This window comes from Dendrobates tinctorius, unplaced genomic scaffold (genome assembly GCF_039654945.1).
Source record: "Dendrobates tinctorius isolate UK_male_01 unplaced genomic scaffold, ASM3965494v1 ptg000016l, whole genome shotgun sequence".
Taxonomy (NCBI): Eukaryota; Metazoa; Chordata; class Amphibia; order Anura; family Dendrobatidae; genus Dendrobates; species Dendrobates tinctorius.
In genome coordinates this window covers 39,953,684-39,976,643 of record NW_027361684.1, presented here as the reverse complement: position 1 = coordinate 39,976,643, position 22,960 = coordinate 39,953,684, and the positions used below count along the sequence as shown (strand labels likewise).

Here is a 22,960-nt window from a genome sequence, read left to right as displayed (position 1 = left end):
AATCTGCCCCCAGGGTCAACCACTGATTTAGTACATGAGAAGGGGATGGACCTGTGCACCAGCACACTGACACCCCGCGCATGGGTCGAGTACGTGGAATGATATTCATGTGAAACCCATCCCTTTCTTAGCCAATGAATATTATCTTTCACCATGTGGGTCTCAGACATACACAGGATAGCCGGGAGAAATTTCTGCATATTAGTAAATATAGCACATCTCTTATTTGCATCCCCGAGCCCCCTAACATTCCACGCTACAATATTAAGTGATATCGCCATAAGAGCAGACTAAAAAATGAGAAATCGGAACATACTCCACTCCCGAGGGAGAGAGGCAATCTCCACCATCCCTCAGTACAATGAATTGGGCGACACGGCTGACGCACCTCACATCCCACAGAACAATTAGGGAATACAACAACAAACGAAAAAAACAAAGGAGGGAGAGGGAGCACTGCACACCAGTGCACAGCGCCCCTACCCCCAAACACAAGTGTAACTTGCACATTTCTCTCAAATAGAGAGAATCAGGGCTAGAAAACTCGCCCAGAGTCCATGCAGGGAGAAGGGTCCACAGCTTGTCACTGTAACGAGTGTCCACAGCAATCCGGTCAGCTCCCGCCCTGAATCCGAAATGGAATGAACAGTAGTAATTATACCAGCATAGCGTCCTAGACAAAAAGGAGTAACAACACCTGGTGGCGAAAAAAGGGAGAACTTCAAGTATTCTTCCTCCTCATGGACCTCTCATTAATATCCAGCCAGGACAGCGCCATTCCCGCCGTATCAAAAAAGTGCGTTTCTCCATTCACATCAATCCGCAGTCTAGCAGGGTACATCATGGAATATGTCACCTGTAAGTCACGTAGGCGTTTTTTAATCTCAATAAATTGCGCCCTTTTACGCTGCACCTCCAGGGAAAAATCAGGGAAAATGGAGACTTTCCTCCCATTAATAGCAAGTTCCTTAATGTCTCTGGATCTGCGCAGGATAGCATCTCTATCTTTAAAGTGTAGGAGCTTAAGCAAGATGGGACGCGGGGGTGCTCCCGGCGGGGGGGCACGCGTAGGGACCCTGTGTGCTCTCTCAATAGTAAAGAATGGGGACAAAACATCTTTACCAAAGGTGTCCATTAGTCATTTTTCAAAAAAGCCAAGTGAGTCAGTCCCCTCCGTCCTCTCCGGAACCCCCACCAGTCGCAGATTACTTCTACGGGAGCGGTTCTCTAAATCATCCACCTTGTTCAGCAGTATTGTAATATTTTGCGTGGCTTTTCCCAGCTCCCGTGTTATTGGTGGCAATTTATCCTCCGTCGCACCAACACGCTCCTCCAGTTCCCCCACCCTGGCAGTCACCCCTCGCAGCTCTTGTTTAATACAGGCCATGTCCTTGGTGACAATCTCCATTTGATTACTTAGAGTGGCCAGTGTGGTATTGCAGGAGTTAATTGCTGCAAGGATTTCTCCCAGTGTGGGCTCAGCAGTCACAGACTCCGGCTGCTCCCCATCCCCCACTCCTTCCTCCTCCAGCACAGGCCCCTGTGTCTGCACATGTTGGGCTGAAGGGGGGCCCAGTTTACTCACTGTTCCCTCCCTGGAGAGATGATCCTCCAGCTCCATGCTGCATCCAGCGTCTGCCTCAGTCTGTGCACTGGGCGATCGAGCAGCAGCAGGAGGCACCCTTGCATATCGTTCCAGCCTGCCAGCAGCTCCCATCGCTCCACTACCAGCCGACTTGTTGTTTGCTGGTGCCATCCTGGATGTAGCAGAGGCGCGCCCCGGCGTCTCCTTATCTTTTTTACTGCTGCGGTTCGACATGGCCCAAGGATCCTCCGCCGTCTAAACGCCCAGGGAGATATTGCAGCCCTCCAGGTCAGTGGGACTCGTCAGCAGTGCCGGTAATCAGGATTTATTGTCGGATCCGGGCAGGAGCTCTCTCACTCCACGTCCTCCCTACATGAGGTCCAGGCCACGCCCCCAGAGACGCACATTTCTAACAAATAGGATCAATTTCAGTATCCGTCAGATTGATCTTTGTGTTTGCTCCCACTGCTTTTTTTATTTTAATTTTGTTTCCTCTTCTTTTGTCTTGGTAAAATAAGGATACTTTCCCAAGAGACCTTTCTTTTCCAATAAATTTTTATTGGGTTTTATGAAATTTTTAGGGTTCGGGTAAATATAGGAAACAATAGGTAGGAAGGAAAGGTATAAAGGGAGAGGAACAAGAATAACTAGGAAAAAAGAGGGAAAAGGGGAAAATTAAAAAAAAACCCTATGAAGATAGAGAGACAGGCCCCAAGAGACCTTTCTGCAGGTAAGAATCCACAACAAAATGTGTTGCAGAAATGGCGCTGAATTTGCTGCACGTTTTGCCTATTGCGGTGGGTGATATCAGTAGCATATTTTGACATGATACAGATTTTATATCCACTGGGGCAGGATTGATGAAATGTAATTCAGAACACTACTACTGTAATAGGCAGTGGATTTCCAGCAAGCAAATAATCCACAAAGAGAGATCCTCTACATAATATCCCTGTAGGCCGCATGGAAACAACACTCATTTCCTATAGTTGAGTTTTCTTCCAGAAAAATGTTGCATATTGAACTAATGGCGTCTAACCATAAAGCCTTTACAGGGAAAGATTTTATAACTTGATTTTTAAAGTTTATCATGTTATCTTCCCAATATGCCTTAATATGGCATTACAGGAGGAGGTTGCGGCAGAACTTTGATTACCCCAGTGTGATCACCCCCTTCCTTCTCAGGGCTTTGTTCTCAGTAATTCTATAACTCAACTGTCTGCTTCAGTCCACACGATCACATACAATCCAGGATGTTCCATTGGACTGCAGCTGATTATAATGAATCAGTGCTATAAAAAGTGTGGGTATAGGCCGAGCCTTATTCACGTCAGTGTTTGTAAGCCAAAATCAGCTGTGGCTCCAAAACACAAGAGGTGTAAATCTTGCAATTATAGTTTTTCTCTCTGTAGGTTCCTGTTTATGGTTTATAAACATTAATGGGAGAATACTAAATACTGGTCTCTGAATGATGCACCAAGTGCCTGAACTTGATTTACACAGTCACTCTGTGCTGGTAGACGCCCTTTAACTCCAGATGTTGTGAAGTGTGATCACATTAATTGTGAAACATTTGTAGTAGTCATTCCTTGCAATGAAAATTAACTTGATACCCCAAATTTCAGCTTTGCTACAGGAAGACCTGCTCAAACCATTTCAGTGATCATCTTGTTTTCTACGGAGAAAGTGTTAACAAGGACAAGGCAGCTGATATCATTCTGTTATGCTGATTGAATTACAATATCAGACTTGATGTCTTTAAAAGGGAACTGGTGCTTGTATCCATTGTTTTCTTCTCTTAACCATGGTTACTTTCAGAGGAACACATGTAGTTATCGATGCTTTGCTCCTAAATCAACTATTGGATCTTCAAAGTGAGAATTCAACTGCTGTGAATAAAGCTTCAGGGTACCTAAGAAAATCTAGAATGTGCTAGGACCATTTCCTAAAGAGGATTCAGCTATGGTATCTGTTTTGCACCAGTGCAGAGCTTACTCAGAGCAGAGACAGATGTCAGTGCATCTGCACTCACAGTGAGATGGAGGCTGACCTGGTGTCAAGAAGGGCAGCAAAGAAGCCACTTCTCTCCAGGAAAACTATCAAGGACTCACATTCTGGGATTGGATGTTGGTAAAGTTATTTTCTCTGTTAAAGCCCCTTTCAGACTGGGACATCATGAAGAATGATCGAAGAAGAAAAGGTGATTGCTACCGTGAGCCTTGTATGTTGTGCCAACAGTAAAGCATCCTGAGGCCATTCATGTGTGGGGGCTTTTCATCCAGTGGCGTGGGATCACAATTTTGGCTAAGAACACTGCCATAAATAAATAATGTTCGCTAAACATCCTCTAAAAACAACTTATACCAACAATTCAGGAGAAATTTGGTGATGAACAATGGTTTTCCAGCCTGATGTAGACTGTGTCACAAGGCAAAAGGGATAGCTAAGTGCCTTAGTGATCAAGGTATTGAAATGTTGGGTCCATGCCCACGATACTCACCAAATCTCTATCCCTTTGAGAACCTGCGGACAATCCTCTAAAAGTGGGTGAACAGACAAAAGCAGAGAAATTGTGATAAATTCTAAGCACTGAGTAGACAAGAGTGGGACCTCATCAGTGATGATTTGTCCCAGAAGTTGGTATCTCGCATGGCAGGGCACATTGCAGAAGTCTGGAAAACGAAGGGGCAACAATGTAAATAATGAGACTTTTCACAAACTTGATGTATTTGGCAATAAAAGTGTAAAAACTTATGAAATGCTTATAATTGATAAAGACCTGATCAGAAAACATTTGCACACTAAGTAAACAGATGTTTCTCTACGTAGTTTCGTAACAGCCTTTATTGGAAATGTTAGGACATAAAGGGACAGAGTATTGAGATGCTGGACATTAAATGTTTACAGTTCATATATATATATATATATATAAAAAAAAAAAAAACTTGAGATAAAAATTACAATCTGAAAAAAAAGGCCACAAGGAAAGGGTTTTATCCTGATTGCCATTTCCCGAGCTCTGGCATTTAAGGCAGAGTCTGGTTACCTGAAGAATTTCATTATTCAGGACAGCATAAACCAAGGTTGGTTACTCATCACAGGTTTACTGTACATGCAGATAGAGGGTTAGAAATGTATTTACATCTCTACATAGTCATATTGCATTATGCGACCATTTCTTCTTTAGTAAGGAGAAGCTTGATTACAGAGGCACCAACAGGCCCATCACTGCTTTGTGTGCTTCACATGCAGAACAATTGCTTATAACCTATACGACTAGACATGATGGCCAGATCTTGACCTCCATAATGATTGCATCTGTTCCTATAATGGGGCTGCAAGTTAGAGCCCATATTACACATCATCTGGGTCTCATGCAGTTTTACTGAACCATATATATCAATACGGGCATTATGCACCATGGATAGCATCTGAATGAAACTTAAGCCGGGGTCATCTGAGCGTATGTTCTCTCGTGCGAGAGAATCGGGGTCGATTATGCAAATTACACTCAGCTCACACTCTGTCAGAATTTGAGTCGAGGGTCCGTGTGCATGAGAAAATCACAACACAGGTGCAGAGGAGACTGAGAGAGTAATTTCTCAATCTCCTCCATGGCTGACGTCCGCAGTAATCAGACTGCACTCTGATAACATCCGAGTGCCATCCTCTGTGTCATCAGAATGTCGAACATCCTCTGATAAGGAGTTATCCGAGCATGCTCGTGTGGTAATGGAGTGTCTTCAGCGTGCTCGAAAAATATGTTCCAGTCCCCAACGTGGCGGCATGTGTTTTGGATGTTCAACAGCTGCAACACATGCAGGGATTGCCTGTTTGTTAGACAGTCCACAAGTGTTGCAGCTGTCGAACAGCCATGAGATATGCAGCTGCAGGGACTAGAACATATTTTTCGAGCACGCCGAAGACTCTGTTAGCACACGAGCATGCTCGCCCATCACTATATGTCGTCTGTGTGTCTGTTTTTATCTTCACTGGGTCTTCAGTGTTTTTCACGGATATAGAAAGAAAGAAATGACAAAGCTTCTAAACTTTTAAGAGCTCCTTTTCCTTCTAATTCAGGTGTAAGAAAATGCATCAGAGTTCAGGTGACACTGTTATATTGCAAAAAATATTGGTATCAGCAGTAACATAAAATTTGGGGCCAAATAATACCTAATAACTCACCGCACCGTAGTGCTGCACAGCGAGCTGTCCGACTGCTTCTCTTGTGTTAGAAATGATCACATAACATGGCATTATCATTAAACCTCAGTGAACAAATCAAAACTGCCCCAAAGGAAAAGTAATCTGTTACCTGTGGTAGTAATGATGACTTCAACTTACTGATGGCTATTACAGGTCTAATAAACTGCGATGTGTTCTTTCATATTTGGCTTACATAAGGTCCTATAGTCGGTGAACATCTTGCCTTTTTACCTTTGCGCTGATTACATTTTGTGATTATAACGCTCTACAATATAGAGAGGAAGTTGTTGCTTCCTGTACTGCGTCAACAAGCAGAATAGCCGGTGCTGACGGACCGAACATCTGATGTTCATCTATCATTGCGGTCCTTTTTTATTTAAAAAAAATATATATTTACATAAAGACTTGTAAGCTGTCACGACCGATAGGTATTATCCCATATTGCAATTATAGGACCTTTCATTTTACTTTAACCCTCCATTGACCAGGCCTGATAGGGGTTGTCTTGTTACACATTTTATTGGCCCAAAGGCTTGCAGACTTATAACAAACTGAGCTTTTACTCATGCTCCCAGGGTCGCCCCTCCATTTCGATATGGACTAATAAATAGGATTTCCTTTATCCTTCCTTAGTTGTCCAATAGTAGCATCCATTACAGCTGTGAAAAAGAGGAGACAGAAGTGGTGATAATTCTCTGCTGTCGTCTCCTCTGTGACCTCTCTATTACTTCACTACTTCTTGTCTTGGGGCGAGCAGAAAACATTTAACGGGAATCTGTCAGGTCCCCTGTGCCCCCAGCAGTTGTATCTACATACCCGGTATACCCTGTATACCCTGCCTAACAGTCCCTTTATTACACTACACACACAAAAAGATCTTTAGAAATAGTATTTGTAAAATCCATCAATGATATGTAAATGAGGCATTTGACAACTTGATGAGGCATTAGTGTCCCCAGATTAGTCGGCACACTTAGCGTGTTATCATGCCCCTATAGGTGTAACGTGACTTACAAGCACCGGTGTCATCGCCAGCGCTATACATATCTCTTTCCCTCACGGCACTGATCCTCTGAAGCCTGGTGTACGCGTGCCAGCCTCAGAAGAGTTGTACTGCGCATGATTGGAAGAGCAGAAGACTTCCGGATGCCTTCTGTTTCTTTTTTCTCGCACCCATTGGCTTGCGTAAACGAGTCTCGCCCGATATACGCTGCCACTCTCTGTATGCTGCAATTTTTTTCCCATCCAGATTCTAGCCGAGTAAAAAAAAATCACAGATGAGCACTGAATTAGTGAATAACATTAGTCGGAGTGCAAAGCGATTATATTTTTTTTTTTTAGCAGATTGCACTTATCCGATTTTTATACAAATGATTGAGTCCTTTAGAAGTATTTCTGAGGTTAGGTAGTCAGTGATTTCTTTATGTTCAGATACCCGAGCTAGTTTCTATCATGATAATAATGATAATGATGGCACACAATATTATCACACTGGCATGCCTTCATCCTGCAAACTGAAAGTAGAACATTTCTCCGAATCACTTATTTTTACAGATAAATAATACAGATTTGCATTTGTCAGAATGGCTGCTATGCATGACTTTAGAGTAGGTCTGTCACCAGATTTAAAAATATAATAAATATATATACACACACACACACGTGCTTCTCACAAAATTAGAATAACAAAAGTCATTATCTCAGTAAATTAGAATACTTTATAACACCAGCTTGAAAAATGATTTTAAATTCCAAAATGTTGGCCTACTGAAATGTATGATCAGTAAATACACTCAGTACTTGGTCGGGCTCCTTTTGCATTAATTACTGCATCAATGCGGCGTGGCATGGAGGCGATCAGTCTGTGGCAGTGCTGAGATGTTATGGAAGCCCAGGTTGCTTTGATAGCAGCCTTCAGCTCGTCTGCCTGCATTGTTGGGTCTGGTGTCTCTCATCTTCCTCTTGACAATACCCCATAGATTCTCTATGTGGCTAAGGTTAGGTGAGTTTTCTGTCCAATCAATCACAGTGATACTGTTGTTTTTAAACCAGGTATTGGTACTTTTGTCAGTGTGGACAGGTGCCAAGTCCTGCTGGAGAATGAAATTTCCATCTCCAAAAAGCTTGTCGGCAGAGGGAAGCATAAAGTGCCCTAAAATTTCCTGGTAGATGGCTGCGCTGACTTTGGTCTTGATAAAACTCAGTGCATCTACGGCCTGTTTCACACATCCGTTTATCCCCATCAGTCAAAATCCGCCATTTTGCAAAAAAAACAGATCCGCCATTTTGATTGGCGTATCCGCTTTTTTTCCCATTGAGTTGCATTACCGGCGGATCTTGACGGATGGCCATCAGTTGGATCCGTTTTTTTGCGGATCCGCCAAAATTTTGGCGTCCGCCGACATGCCTGGACGGACAATGCAACGTTTTTTCGGGCGGCAGGATCCACATTTTACATTGCGCATGCCCGGAGGATTTGCCTCGGCCACAAATTTAACCCTAAACCCTGTTCTGGCGGCTGATAAAAAATTCTCTCTCTCTTTAAAATTCTTCCGTTAAAACTGTCCGGTGCCAAACGTTGTGGTCAGGACAGGAACGGATCCGTTGTCCACCATTTTAGCGGATTTTAACTGACAAAAAAAACTGTGAAACAGGCCTACACCAGAAGATGACATGGCTCCCCAAACCATCACTGATTGTGGAAACTTCACACTAGACCTCAAGCAGCTTGGATTGTGGCCTCTCCACTCTTCCTCCAGACTCTGGGACCTCCAATGACTCCAGCAGCAGTCCACTCCTTGTGAATCTCCCAAAAACTTTTGAATGGCCTTTTCTAAACAATCCTTTCAAGGCTGTGGTTATCCCGGTTTCTTATGCATCTTTTTCTACCACACTTTTTCTTTCCACTCAGCTTTCCGTTAATATGCTTGGATACAGCACTCTGTGAACAGCCAGCTTCTTTAGCACTGACCTTTTGTGGCTTACCGTCCTTGTGGAGTGTGTCAATGACTGCCTTCTGGACATCTGTCAAGTCAGCAGTCTTCCCCATGACTGTGGAGTCTACTGAAACAGACTAAGGGACATTTTTAAATGCTTAAGAAGCCTTTGCAGGGTTTTTTTTTTGTAAATTATCTAATTTACTGAGATGATGACTTTTGGGTTTTCATTGGCTGTAAGCCATAATCATCAACATTAACAGAAATAAACACTTGAAAGAGATCACCCTGTTTGTAATGACGCTATAAAATTTGAGTTTCACTTTCTCTTCCCATCTTAATAAATGAGAATTATCAGATAGTGCTTGTAAATACAAGCCATTTTGCAATATACTGCTTATTAAAGTTTTATGCCGTTCTTGAGACACGAACAATTTTCTCTTCTTTTGTTCACAGCTCATTGCCTTGGAGACTGCTCTTTGATGCTAGACAGTAGAACACACACAGTGCTTACAAGCTCTTTTCTATTGAGATTGTAAGTGCTGTTGTGAAGCACAATACTTAAAATCGAGGCAGCAGTGGTGGTCAGTCTCTTAGGCAACGAGACTGTAAACAAAATAAATTTTTTCACATCTCAAGAATGACTTAAACTTTTAATAAGCAGTAAATTGTAAACGTGCATGTATTTACAAGCACTATCTGACAATACCCATATATGAAATTTAGAATAATCCTTTAAGTATGTATTACAAGTGGATCTGTCACCAGATTTCACAATATAAAGTGCAATATATTATTAAACATACTGTCATTCATGTCAGAATGGCTGTATAACCCTTTTTGATTAGTTTTATGCTGAGGATGTTATGAGTCCAAGTCTTTGTGAATCCAAGTCTAGATGAGTCATAAAATGCTCATGTAATATGACATGGGGTTTATAATAAGTTCATCAGGTTTATTTAATATCGTATGTAGGCTGTATTGTGAAATCTGATGTCAGATGTTGTAAAGTAGAGGAGCAGCACATGCATGAATCCATAAAATTCATATTATTCTGACACTCATGATCAATTTGTTACTGCATAGCTAGTGAATGTGGCATAACAGTCTAGTGAGAGAACATACTTTTACTTTCATATGTATAGAGAAGTAAAGACAAAAGGGGGAAAAGATAAAGATATAGGATCAGAATCCCTTGGCACCCTATCTGGGTCGTTTTAATCGGTCTAACTATTGTTCTTGAAAATTTATCACATTTAGGGTAGTTTCACATTTACGTTTAAGGCCGCAGCGTCGGGCTGCGCACGGCCGCCGCTAAGCCCCGCCCCCTGCAGCACCTCCTCCGGTAGCTCCGCCTACGGGCGCATGACGCTGCATGCGTCCTGCGTCCCCTATCTTTAGCACTGGGGATGCAGGCTGTGCGCAGGTATGCGTTTGGCGGTGCATGCGTCCTTTTGACGCTGCGCCGACCAGCGCCAAACGCAACCTGTTGCAATTTGGTGCGGTCGGCGCTTCAAAAGGACGCATGCGCCGCCAAACGCATACCTGCGAACGGCCTGTGTCCCCAGTGGTAAAGATAGAGGACGCATGCAGCGTCATCCGCCCGTAGGCGGAGCTACTGGCGGAGGTGTGGCAGGGGCGGGGCTTAGCGGCGGTCATGCGCAGGCCGTCGCTGCGGCCTTAAACGCAAATGTGAAACTACCCTTAAAGGGGTTGTCCGGCTTTAGGGCACAAGCCTGCAGTCACTTCTATGTAACTGCAGACTTGTGAATCTTCACAGCGCATGCACTGCTCGTTATGAGGATTCCCTGGCGCCAGAAGCGGGTGGTCATGTGACCGCAGTTATGTGATTTACCATGATTTATTACATGATCTTGATTTTTCTAGAAATAGATGACAACGGATGCTGCATTAATTAATGGATCTGTTGCTCATTGACTCCAATGTAAAAGAAAAACAGATCTGGCAGAGATCAGTAAGTGAATAACGACTAAAAGGTTATCAGTACAACTTTTTTCTAACGAAATTCCGCTGGATCTGTTCTAACGAATCATTACTGGACATACAAACATGAGCCTAATGCTGGACATCCCCTTTAAAATGACATCTAGTCTAGTTTAACAAGAGTACCTGGAAATGTACTGATTGCATTAGTGCCTACTGTCTGATGAATGCTCCGAGCAAGACGGAAACGGATAACGGTCAGTGCTGCAAGATAACACTGGGATGTGAAGTTCTGGATACTGAAGATGATGCTTTTCTAATATTCTTCCAAAGTCTGATAACGTTTAGTGGCTCGATGCCATTTCACATTTGTTTTGCTTTCATTTTGCTGGGTGTTCATGTAGAAGAGGCGTCAGCCTGTGTAATCCAGTCTAGGTCCTTACACATTAAAGCTGTGAATGCATCTCATCCCTGGGTAATGTGGTTTCCCTATTCTGAATATAGTTAGAAGAAAATGCCAAAGCAGAAAAAGGACGTTTCTAAGGAGGACAATGGAGATCCAATAGGCCAAGGGACACAAGGAAGCGCAGAATTCTCCTGCTGGTACTACTGTCCACAAATCATTGCTAGTAAGATCTTCGTCTGGACCTTACTATTTGTCCCCTAGTGGAGGAGTGCCATCTAAGCTGGTCTCAGACCCCACTGAAGAATCCCGAGAGGAGCGCCCTTGCAAGAAGCGGATAATCTTCTCAATGGTTGCATCCTGGTACTCATGTGACCACCTGAGGGGAGAAGAAAGATACTTCTAGATGAATTAGGGATAGCAGAACACAACCATTATTTTGACTTCTTTTTTCTTATTTATGTAAAGCCACCTCCCCGATGCCAGGTGATAGGAAGCAGTAACACAATGGTGAAGTTATACTAAGGAGGTTTTCTCTGTGAGACGCTGTATGTTTATATGGAGATGCTTTCGCACCATGACCAGATGCTCTGTGGTCCTGCTTTAATATATCAAATTTAAGAAATTAAATTTCCGTACATTGATCCATGTCTCCATACCTTATATGTGTATTTTGTGAGAAACACGAGGAGACTAAAGCAAAAAAAAAGTGTTAAAAGATCACACGTTACTGCTAAAACATGGCGTCTCAATCTTTTTTTTTAACTCGGACCTCACCAGCCAGTAGGGATGCCAGGGCCTCTCTATTAGCTGTAGCCATGCCAAATTTTCTCTTAAATAACAATGATTTGGCTTAAATGTGTCTGCTGGGTACTAAAATAAGCACACAAGGAATCCCTTATGTTGCTAAACCAGAGACTGATGAAGTTGGAGGTGGAAAAATTGCATCAATATGCATGAATCCATTGGAAACTGTTATATGTGTGCCCTATAAGACTTTTTCTCCCCCCTACACTACTGACAAGGGGGAGACATTAAGAGGACCTGTCACTTGTGATAATATGCAATTACTTTATCTCATCTAAGGGTCCCATTTCACATAGCGACGCACCAGCGATCCCGACAACGATACGACCTGGTAGGGATCGCTGGTGCGTCGCTAAATGGTCGCTAGTAAGATGTCAAACAGGCAGATCTCTTCAACGATGCACCAGTGATCCCGACAACGATACGACCTGGCAAGGATCGCTGGTGCGTTGTCACATAGCAGCTATTCTGATGATTCCCGCCTGCGTCCCTGAGTTCTGCGTCGCCAACGAGGTCGCTTGTCGGCGTCAAACACAGCGATGCATGCTGGCCAGCGGGACGCCGACAATGAAAAAAGGGCCCAGGACATTCGAGCACGATCAGCGATATCCAGCGGTGGGGCCGGTCGCCGCTATGTGTCACACAGTGGCGGATTAAAATGAGGTCATTCTGGGTGCTAGCCCAGGGCCCAGTGGTGTGGGGGGGCCCAACAGCCCAAGGAAAATTGCCCCATTATAATCCACCATCATAGCTCCACGCCCCCCCATGTACCGACCCCTTCCTCCCCCTCCCAGACCCACCGGCCACCGCAGCGCCAGCCCCTCACTAATAAATCCCTGCTCTGTGCGCACAGGAACTGTGATGAGGTCACAGGAGGGGAGGAGTCAGGGGTTACATGATCAGGGGCCTTTCAGTGGAAGCCCCTGATCATGTGACACCTGACTCCTCCCCTCCTGTGACCTCATCACAGGTCCTGTGCACGCAGCCCTCAATGTATTGTATGTGGGACTGCTCTGCTGTGCTGGTTGTCATGGTGCTGGATGAGGAAATTATGTGTGGGGTCAGGAGGGGTTTACAGGGTAAATGTGTGTGCGAGGTGTACAGAGCAGAGCCACGTGTGTGCAAGATGTATGGAGCAGAGCCGCGAATGTGCGAGGTGTACGGAGCGGAGCTGCACGTGGGCGAGGTGTACAGAGCAGAGCCGCAAATGTGCGAGATGTTTGGAGCAGAGCTGAGCTGAGCATGTGCGGAGCAGAGCCGCGAATGTGCGAGGTGTATGGAGCAGAGCTGCGCGCGTGCGAGGTGTATGGAGCGGAGCCGCGTGTGTGTACGAGGTGTACGGAGCGAAGCTGCGTTTGTGTACGAGGTGTACGGAGCGAAGCTGCGTGTGTGTACGAGGTGTACGGAGCAAAGCTGCGCGCGTTCGAGGTGTATGGAGCGGAGCTGTGTGTGTATGAGGTGTACGGAGCGGAGCTGTGCGCGTGCAAGGTGTACGGAGCGGAGCCGTGTGTGTGCGAGGTGTATAGAGCAGAGCCGTGTGTGTGCGAGGTGTACAGAGCAGAGCCGCATGTGTGCAAGGTGTACAGAGCAGAGCCACATGTGTGTACGAGGTGTACGGAGCAAAGCTGCGTGTGTGTACGAGGTTTATGGAGCGAAGCCGCATGTGTGTACGAAGTGTTCGGAGCGAAGCCGCGTGCGTGTACGTGGTGTATGGAGCAAAGCCGCATGTGTACAAGGTTTACGGAGCAGAGTCATGTGTGTAAAAGGTGTACAGAGCGTGGCCGCGTGTGTATAAGGTGTATGGAGCAGAGCCGCTTGTGTACGAGGTTTACGGAGTGGAGCCATGTGTGTGCGAGGTTTACTGAGCGAAGCCGTGTGTACGAGGCATACAAAGCGGAACCGTGTGTATGAGGTGTGTGGAGCCATGAGTGTACAAGGTGTATGATGTGGAGCATTCATACCTCCCAACCGTCCCAGATTTTGAGAGTCTGCCCCACTGCCCCGACCGGGAGCTTACTTTTCCCGCGGACACAGGAGTATACGGCGGAGCCTCGAGGAGCACTTGAAAACTCGCACGTGACATTCCATCGGAAGTGACGTGCTGGAAGCTGACCGGATGAGATTGTGACAGAACCATGGAGGCACTTTAGGGAATGCTTCAGATCATCACCATGTCCTATGTCCTCTTCCGACAGCACGGACAGCAGGATCGCCTTGGACTCGGGGATGTCGGCCATGTGAGTGGATCATGATATGTCCTGCACCAGGAGGCTCAGGTGAGCACTACAATGTGAGCCGGGCTGGTATAGTATCTTTATAGAATCTTTCCCCTCTTTCCTTGTCTTTCTTTCTCTCTGTTCTTTCCTAAATTCTTTCACTTTCTGTTCTTTCTTTCCCCTCTTTCTTTCTCTCTGTTCTTTATTTCCCCTTTCTTTCTTTTTTTCTCTCTTTGTTCTTTCTTTCAACTCTTTCTTTCTCTCTTTGCTCCTTCTTTCCCCTCTTTCTTTCTCTCTCCCTCTCTGTTCTTTCTTTCCCCTTTCTTTCTTTCTCTGTTCTTTCTTTCCCCTTTCTTTCTTTCTCTCTCCCTCTCTGTTCTTTCTTTCCCCTCTTTCTTTTTTCTCTCTCTGTTCCTTTTTCTGTCCCCTCTTTCTTTCTCTCTGTTCTTACTTCCTTTCTCTCTGTTTCTCTCTTTCTTTCTCTCTGTTCTTTCTTTCTCTCTCCTTCCTTTCTCTCTTTTTTCTTTCTCTCTCTGTTCTTTCTTTCTTTTCCTCAGTACCAGTCAGTGTGCCCACAGTACCAGCCACTGTGCCAACAATGCCAGCCACTGTGCCCTCAGTACCAGTCAGTGTGATCAGCAGTGCTAAATGGGTGTGGTTGGGGCGTGGACATGGGTGTGACTAGTTGTGAAATGGGTGTGGTTGGGCGGCCGGTAACCAATCATCATAGTGGAAGTCATCTGTTTCCATCAACTTTGTTATATGTGGGCAGTGGGCACATCTAGTAAGGTGGGCACGAGATGGCGGGTCTTGTCACCTCTGCCTCACACATATGTTACTATGAGGTGTACTTTATTCCTGCCACATTTCTTTCTTAGCCTACCGAGAGAAATGTTTTGACCAGTTGAAAGTTATACAACCTGAGGATTGTGCATGTGTGCGCTGCCCGCATATATATATATTTACTTACTCCGACCCCTATATAAACCCTGCCCCTCCGACCGCCGTCCACTTTTCCATGCTCCTGTTCCAATCCTGGGGTCTTTTTTGGTCCCCCTTTGGTCCTCCACATGCTGAACATCTGGGACATGACTAATGTGCGCTTGTTCGTCGCCAGATGCAGCGTCGTGTCCAGTGTGTGAGGAGACGGCGATTTGTCTCTGGCGTTAACCCCTCTGCTGACATGTTGGGCACAGCCTGTGACGAGGAGCGTCTCTTCCTGTGTATCCGGCCACAGGCTGCACATTGTAGGCTGCTTCTTCTATCTTGGGAAGTTCATGAAGCAAAAGCCTCTGTGTGACTCATGTGAAGTAACTTGTCTGACAGGTCATGGGTCCAGGTCAGCAGGTGATTGCAGACTATTAGGGTGAGTGCACACGCTGCGGATTCTGCTGCTGGTTTTTTCCCGCGGAAACGCAGGTAAAACCGCAGGTAAAGTGACCTGCGGTTTTGCTGCGGTTTGGCCTGCGGTTTTGCCCTGCGCTTTCACACCTCTACTATGTTAAAGGTGTTAAACCGCAGCAGAATCCGCAGAAACAATTGACATGCTGCGGAAAAAAAAATGCAGCTTTTCCGCAGGTAAAAAACGTGAGCACTGCGGTTTTGAAAACCCATAGGCTAACATGGTGAAGTACCATGTCTGCGGAACTGCTGCAGTTCTGCAGGGCCAAAACCGCAGCGTGTGCACATACCCTTAGCTGGTTTCGATGTTAGGTACAGGTGAGTCAGGACTAGATGTTAGATGGAAACCTTCCAGTATTTGTAAGGCCTTGTGCACACGCTGAGTATTTGGTGAGTTTTTACTTCAGTATTTATAAGGCCTCGTGCACACGCTGAGTATTTGGTGAGTTTTTACCTCAGTATTTATAAGGCCTCGTGCACACGCTGAGTATTTGGTGAGTTTTTACCTCAGTATTTATAAGGCCTCGTGCACATGCTGAGTATTTGGTGAGTTTTTCACTCAGTATTTGTAAGGCCTCATGGACACACTAAGCATTTGGTGTTTTTTATCTCAGTATTTGTGAGGCCTCGTGCACACGTTGCGTATTTGCAGAGGTTTTTTTTTACCTCAGTATTTAACCCCTTCCCGCACCGTATGTGTCTTGAAAACTAGTGACTTCCCGACCCCGTCACATGACCGGGGGGTCAACAGAGTCTGAACAGCCTGGGGCCCTGGCTTCCCTTAATCCACCCCTGGTGTCAGATGTAGCGAGATCGCTGTTGCGTCACAAAATCGGTGACGCATTAGCGATCTCGCTATGTGACAAGGGGCCTTAAGCACCACTGTTCTCCTGAATCCGGTGTTTTTCTTTTGTTCCTGTTCCTCTCTGTTCCTGAGATATGGCCTCCTATTCCCTGCATATAAATCTAGGCTTGTTATCCAAGGCAGTGTGGTCATCTAGAAGATGCACACAGAAGAATTTAGTGCCACGCCTCGGTGGCTAAATAGATTAGCGTTATATGCAGGGAAGAAGAACGGAGGGGCGCAGGAGTAAAAGAGAAACAACACCAGATTTAGAAGGACAGTATCACTTAGACCAGGGAAAACAATTACATATTTATGGCAAATGACAGGTTCTCATTAAGCAAGAAATACGTCAAAATATCATATGGTGCTGATATACAATGTAATGGGGAGACAGAGTAGAAAATATGTTAACCATAGCAATCACTTTACACCCATAAAGCAAAATTGTCTATAAATGCTCAGAAGGAATTGCTTTGTCCACCACTTTAGCACAAAAGATCTAAAAAAAAAAAAAAGGTTAAAATAGGTTTCCCGTTTTTGGAAAACCCAACTCCCCTGGCTGCAGTTTGTTTTGAGAAGACTCACTGTGCTTTACTGCCCTTCCACAGATCCAGGCTGTCTCTGCCACTGCTCCAGGTGTCTGATTGTCTGCAGCGCTGACTGTCATGCCATCTGCCATCAACACTGCAGACAATAACAGACACCGAGAGCAGCATTGGAGACTCAGCGCTGGATCTAGGGAAGGTGAGTAAAGCATTTCATTTGTTTTCAAGCAAAATGTAGCCATGAGAGAGGAGTTTTCTGAAATTAGAACACTCCTTTAGGCCAAGTGCACTTGGCGTCTTTTAAATACCAGCGCAGTCGCCACATTTTCCCATGTGAAGCCGCCACCAGCGGTTGTTTTATTGGAGGGCTCTGCCGATGTCTTTTACTTTCTATTGGAAGGTGCCCAAAGAATGAGCATATCAGTTCTTTTAACTGCTGAACCCTGTTTTCTGAACCCTGAAGCCTTTAAAAGAAGTGTTATAAGAAGAATATGTGCACAACAATGTCGTTTTGAGATTTCTGTGCATTATATTCATTTTATGGAGCGCTTTTGCTTTTTCGCCACTTTTGGAGAGGATTCCGGGTGCAATCTACCTGAAAGGACATTGTGTGTGCAAATAACCTTAGGCTCTGTGCTCACAGAGTTCTTGAAGAGTTTTTGCAGCAGAAACTGAGTGGGAGCTCTACAAAAGCCTCCTCACAAATCTGAGTTTCCTCTAAACTTCCTCTCAGAAAATTCAACAAAAAGACTCTGCTCACATAGTCTTAAGGCAGATGTTTATGCTTGTGTGTCCGGCTTTATTATATGGAGTCGCTATGAATTATTTTCTATTTTTAATAATGTCTTGGAAATCTTTAGTGTGGGAAAGATTAATAGTAACACTTACTTGATGCCATTGAATTTTAACACGGCTCTCATATCCTCAGGGAGGTCCATTGGATTCGGCCATTCGAAGTGATCCGTGACCGGCACGATGTTCTTCCCACAGTTGAGTGCTGTGACAATCTCCTAAAACACACGTGTACATAATTCACATGGTATAAAGACAAAACAAGACAAGATGGGTCAAGACAAGATGGCGGCAATCCTGGTTCTCATTCTTGAGGACTTTTTCTTAGGCTAGGTGCACACTGCATCTTTGTACCTAGCCTACAGTGTTTGTCGGGAGTTTTTCATAATGTACAATGTAACCTCACTATAGGCAACCATTCACGAGGCAGAGGATGAAAGTGTGTTTTTCAACCTCTATCAGATATGCATCAAATAATTGTGTTTAGCTAAAAAGGAAAAGGCAACAGATTGTGCATTGTTATACAGAGGGCCACTGTGGTATACATGATGGACGTATGCCTCGGCATTAGAGTTGAGCGACTTTGGTCGGATCGGGTTTCATGAAACAAAATTTGAGTCGGATGAAACTGGTCCGACTAGGGCAAAAAAAAAGTTGGCGTTTCGTCCGAAACCCGACCCCAATGCAAGTCAATGGGAAATAAAAGTTGGCATTGAGCGGATGACATTCATCCACTCAATGCCGACTTTTATTCCCCATTGACTTGCATTGGGGTCGGGTTTCGGACGAAATTCCGACTTTTTTTGCCCTAGTCGGACCAGTTTCATCTGTCTCAAATTTTGTTTCATGAAACCCGATCCGGCCAAAGTCACTCAACTCTACTCGGCATCTATTCTGACTGTGACCAATGTTGGGCGTTTACCTCCTGAGCGTATGAGGCTGATGGAGCGTATGAAGGACTCAGCATTACATGCACATAGCAGATTTCGGACATAACTTTGATCCCTTATTTTCTGCTGCACTTTGTACAATATGTCTACGATACAGCCACGTGGGCTCATCCTGGACGGCATTTCCGTCATTAGAAGAGTGCAGTGAACCAGCGCTCCCATAAGGGCTCACAATGAGACTGAACATCCTCTCCATTAGCAACTCCGCAACATTAAGATTTCATCTGCAAATACCCAATATAATATTCTAAACCCCACTAGCAACAATAAGTAAAACATCGGCAGTATGTTACAGATGTCGCCATGTTCGGCGTAGCTCCAGTGAAATGTAAAAATGTCACCTTCCTCGCAGATCTCGGGGCCTTTCAGTTGTTCCTTCTGCAGATCACTCTGCCTTCCTAGTTCACTAAATAGGAAGTTATTATTGTCTGCATGTTACAGATGAGGTCTGTCTATAAGCCTTCTAGCTCACATTACATTAGCTGCTCCCCTGGCTCAGTGCTGATGCTGCTGTGATCCCTGGCAGTATCTTTCTACAGACATCTTGTTGGTCCATACTTGGGTAAAACCCTCTTCACTCCATTGACCTATGCTTAGGGTGTACATGCTTGGTGCATCCATAAGGCTTCATTCACCCAACAGAGGCCGACAGAATGAAGTAGACCACATTAATCTATGAAAAGAGGTGTAGAAAGAAACATACACCACGCAATAAAAGTTTCTTTAAAATGTAACCCTATGGGGTGTATCTGCCGTTATAAAGGCATTCGGTTAGCGGTGTATGCAGTCTACAACTGTTCCTATGAGAGATGGAACAATTTTTAAAGCAAACAGTTGACGGTAATGCTCAGCTTTATTTTCGGAGGTTCATGTTGGGAGATGTTTCCAGCATACGAGCCCAGCTGAGGCTGAAACATAACACTTACTTTGTGCACCCAGTCCTTGCACTCATTGTCTCCCATGCATTTATCCAAAGATCCGGCAGAGAGGACTAGGACAAAGTTTCTAGCGCTGATAACACTTTGTATCAATTTGTCCTCAAATTTTCCCGCTTCCAACTTCTCCACATCAATAAAGGCACTGAAGCCATGGAGGTACAAATGTACTTTCAGGAGACTGTAAGGATGAAAGACAGTTAGTAATAGATGCATTACAGTTCTTTACCATCCAACGCAAAATCCCACAGGCAGATACCGTCCTAATTGCTGGAAATATTACACTACTATTATGTATGATGTTTATTGGCTACTATTGACACTATTGTATATCTACAGCTATGAGTAGGAGAATTCATAAAAGCCCATCAGTCTTCTGAGTAAAAGTCATCTACCTACTCGTAGTTAAAAACTTGTTCAGACGTTGAATTTTTCCCATGTTTTTTTCCATGTGTTTTTGCAGAGAAAAAAAACGCTACAGTTTACAGTAGCAGTAAAGTGAGTGAGATTTTTGAAACCTCACACTGCTTGTTTTTTCCTTGCAGATTTGAACTTCCAAAGCAATTTTTTACATTTTCAGCATGTTAATTCTTTCATTGTTTTTGCAACATTTTTCACCCCTTCAGATGAATGGGTTAGATACTGAGTAGCAGTGGAATCGTACCCCTACTGATCTAGTAATGGCAGCCGAACCAAAAGGCCATCAATTTTAAAGGACTGAAAAGCACCTTGGACCAGATTCATTAACGTTTTCACGCCAGAATTCTGCTGTAAAACATTTTAAAATAAATTGCTAAAATTTTCCAAATCTTCACGGGGGAATGGTGGGTGCAGGAAACCACAGCTTGTCTAATTCATAACGAGCTGTGGCGTTCCCTACTCCAAAAATCTTACTCCAGTACCTGCACGGAGGCGCACACCACTTGCCAGATGCTCAATATTCATGAAGAGGCGTCCGATTCCAGCAAGCCCCCTCATCTAGATTGGCGTGAACAACTCCAGTCTTTATGAATCTGTCACCTTGAATCTATACATTTAACTACAAATATAGCACCTGATTGCAATATCTATTTTCAATGCTAATGCAAAGGAGATACTGTCAGAATCCCCCCAAAAACCCTGTTTCGACGGGAACCCCTAGAGAGCCATTCTCTCAGATATGGCCAAAGGAGTTGCTGTAGACAGTCTCTGACTTCTATCCTGGCAGTATTCGTCATATCTAGGCATGCACAAAAGTGTGACTATGTTTTTGTGAATGTCTCAAAAAGATGAATACTGCCAGATTTGAGTTCAGAAAGTGTCCATAGTGACTTCTTCCTCTTAATTTACGTGAATGGCTCCATCCGGGTATCCTTGGAATACATTTTCTCACAGATTCCAATGGAAAGCCCAATGTAGTGCTTAGCGGAGAGAACTGTGTAAGCATGCACGTGGCCTAATAACTAATATATGACGTACCTGGCCAGCTGAGATCCTGTACTCCTCCGATAACTGATGAAAACATCCGGGCCATCATAGCTAGATTTACCCACACTACATGGTAGTGGCGAGTGCAGCATCTCTGAGATACACAAGAAAGATATGTCAGCTTATCAATCAGCGTATCTGCACCAGTGTTTATAGTGATTGCTCTAGACGTACATGTGTCCACCTTTAGTTAAACTGTCATTTTGGTGACTTTTCACAGTAAGCCTACACAAACGTGTCGTGTGTGTACATCAGAAGTAATACTATTGCATTGTATTTTTTTTTATATTAGTGAGTACGTGGTGGCCATAATATTGCAGAATTGTGGGGCTGAAATATTTTCTATTAGGGAGCTGCATTATACGCAGAGGGGCCTGCATTATAATCTGAGGGGTGGCTGCATCATACTCTATAGGATAGCTGCATTATACTCTACCAAGGACTATGGGTGCATTATACTATATGGGGCCTGCATTATACTCTATCGGACTGCGGGCAGTGCATTATACTATTTGTATTATATGGGACCTGCATTATACTGTATTGCGGACTATGGGGAATGCATTATACTATATAAAGAACTATGGGGTGCATTATACTATATGGATGACTATGGGGAGTGTATTATATGGAAGACTATGTGGAGTGTGTTATACTGTATGGAGGACTATGAGGAGTGTATTATACTATATGGAGGACTATGGAGCACATTACACTATATGGAGGACTATGGTGCACATTATACTATATGGAGTACTATGAGGAGTGATTTATTCTATATGGAGAACTATAGGGCACATTATTCTATATGGAGGACTATGAGACTCACTGTACTATATGGAGGACTATGGGGTGTGCACCATACAATATAGATGACTATGGTGCACCTTATAGTATACGGAGGATTAAGGGCTGCATTATACTATGTGGAAGACTATGGGATGGATTACACTAAACAAGCAAAATGCTGCTTATTCATCGAGTGATTTGATTTTTGTCCTGGCATAAACAATCATTGTTCTCAGGAGCACTTTGCCCGGTGAAAACTGCAGATATGCTGCTGATACTGTATGTGGATATACTGAGTTCTGTCTCCATCATTGTTCCTTAGTCGATGTAAAGAGATCCTGGAATAAGCATCAAATGACTTAAATATTGTCGATCGCGCTTGTTTAGAGGCCTGTAAATGCAAACAAAATGTTTCTGTGTGATGGTGTAGTGCAATATGTAAGCATTAGGAGCCCCACTTCAAACTTGTGCCCAGAGCCCCACTTTGTCTAAAAAAAAAAAGCCCTGCTGTACAATGTATATGTGAATCCAGCTCTGGGGTGAAATAGAAAATTATTATAAAGAAGTAGCCTTTTCCTTGTGCCTTTCTGCCTTCTAACTGCTCCTCCTCTCTCCATAGATTTAAAATGATAGAAACTGTAACTGTATCCCTCACTGATCTGGAAACTTCTCCTCACTGGATATGGATTTCAACAGAATATGCAGAGTGAGTACAAGAGACGGAGGAGGGAGGGTGGTAAAGTGGCGGATAAGTGGAAAAATTGTTTTTTTTTTTTCTTTTATTAAGATATACTACAAAGTCTCTCATCTTCTCTTAATTGATTTTATTCTAAGTAAATTGAAATAGGGGCACGCTTTCACAAATTGTACAAACATACACAATTTGTTATGATACCAATTCAATGCAATCTCATGCCCATCCAGTATAAAAAAACATACTGCAATTCTGTAACAAACATGAAAAAAAAGACTACCGGAAGCTTTGACTGATGCCATCCTTGTGTCATCCATCACCTGAAGGTTATCGTGAAAAAACGTACAATAGTGGTTCGCGCCATATATCCCAGTATAGACATCTGTGAACATCTGGCCAAAAGTACTGGGCAATATAGTACAGCATGCTGCGCCGTCATACCC

General features: G+C 44.1%; 1 protein-coding gene across 1 annotated transcript in view; it reads right to left on the bottom strand.

The window, feature by feature from the left end:
- Positions 1-10,381: 10,381 nt before the first annotated feature.
- Positions 10,382-22,960, bottom strand: part of SARM1 (sterile alpha and TIR motif containing 1) — a 28,632-nt gene continuing 16,053 nt past the window's right edge. Inside the window, exons 7-10 of the mRNA XM_073565707.1 lie at positions 21,026-21,128; positions 19,559-19,748; positions 17,779-17,900; positions 10,382-11,453 (exon numbers count right to left, since the gene is read on the bottom strand). Of these exons, the coding sequence (XP_073421808.1) occupies positions 11,324-11,453; positions 17,779-17,900; positions 19,559-19,748; positions 21,026-21,128 (545 nt within the window). The 3' untranslated portion in view covers positions 10,382-11,323. The remainder of the gene's footprint in view (positions 11,454-17,778; positions 17,901-19,558; positions 19,749-21,025; positions 21,129-22,960) is intronic.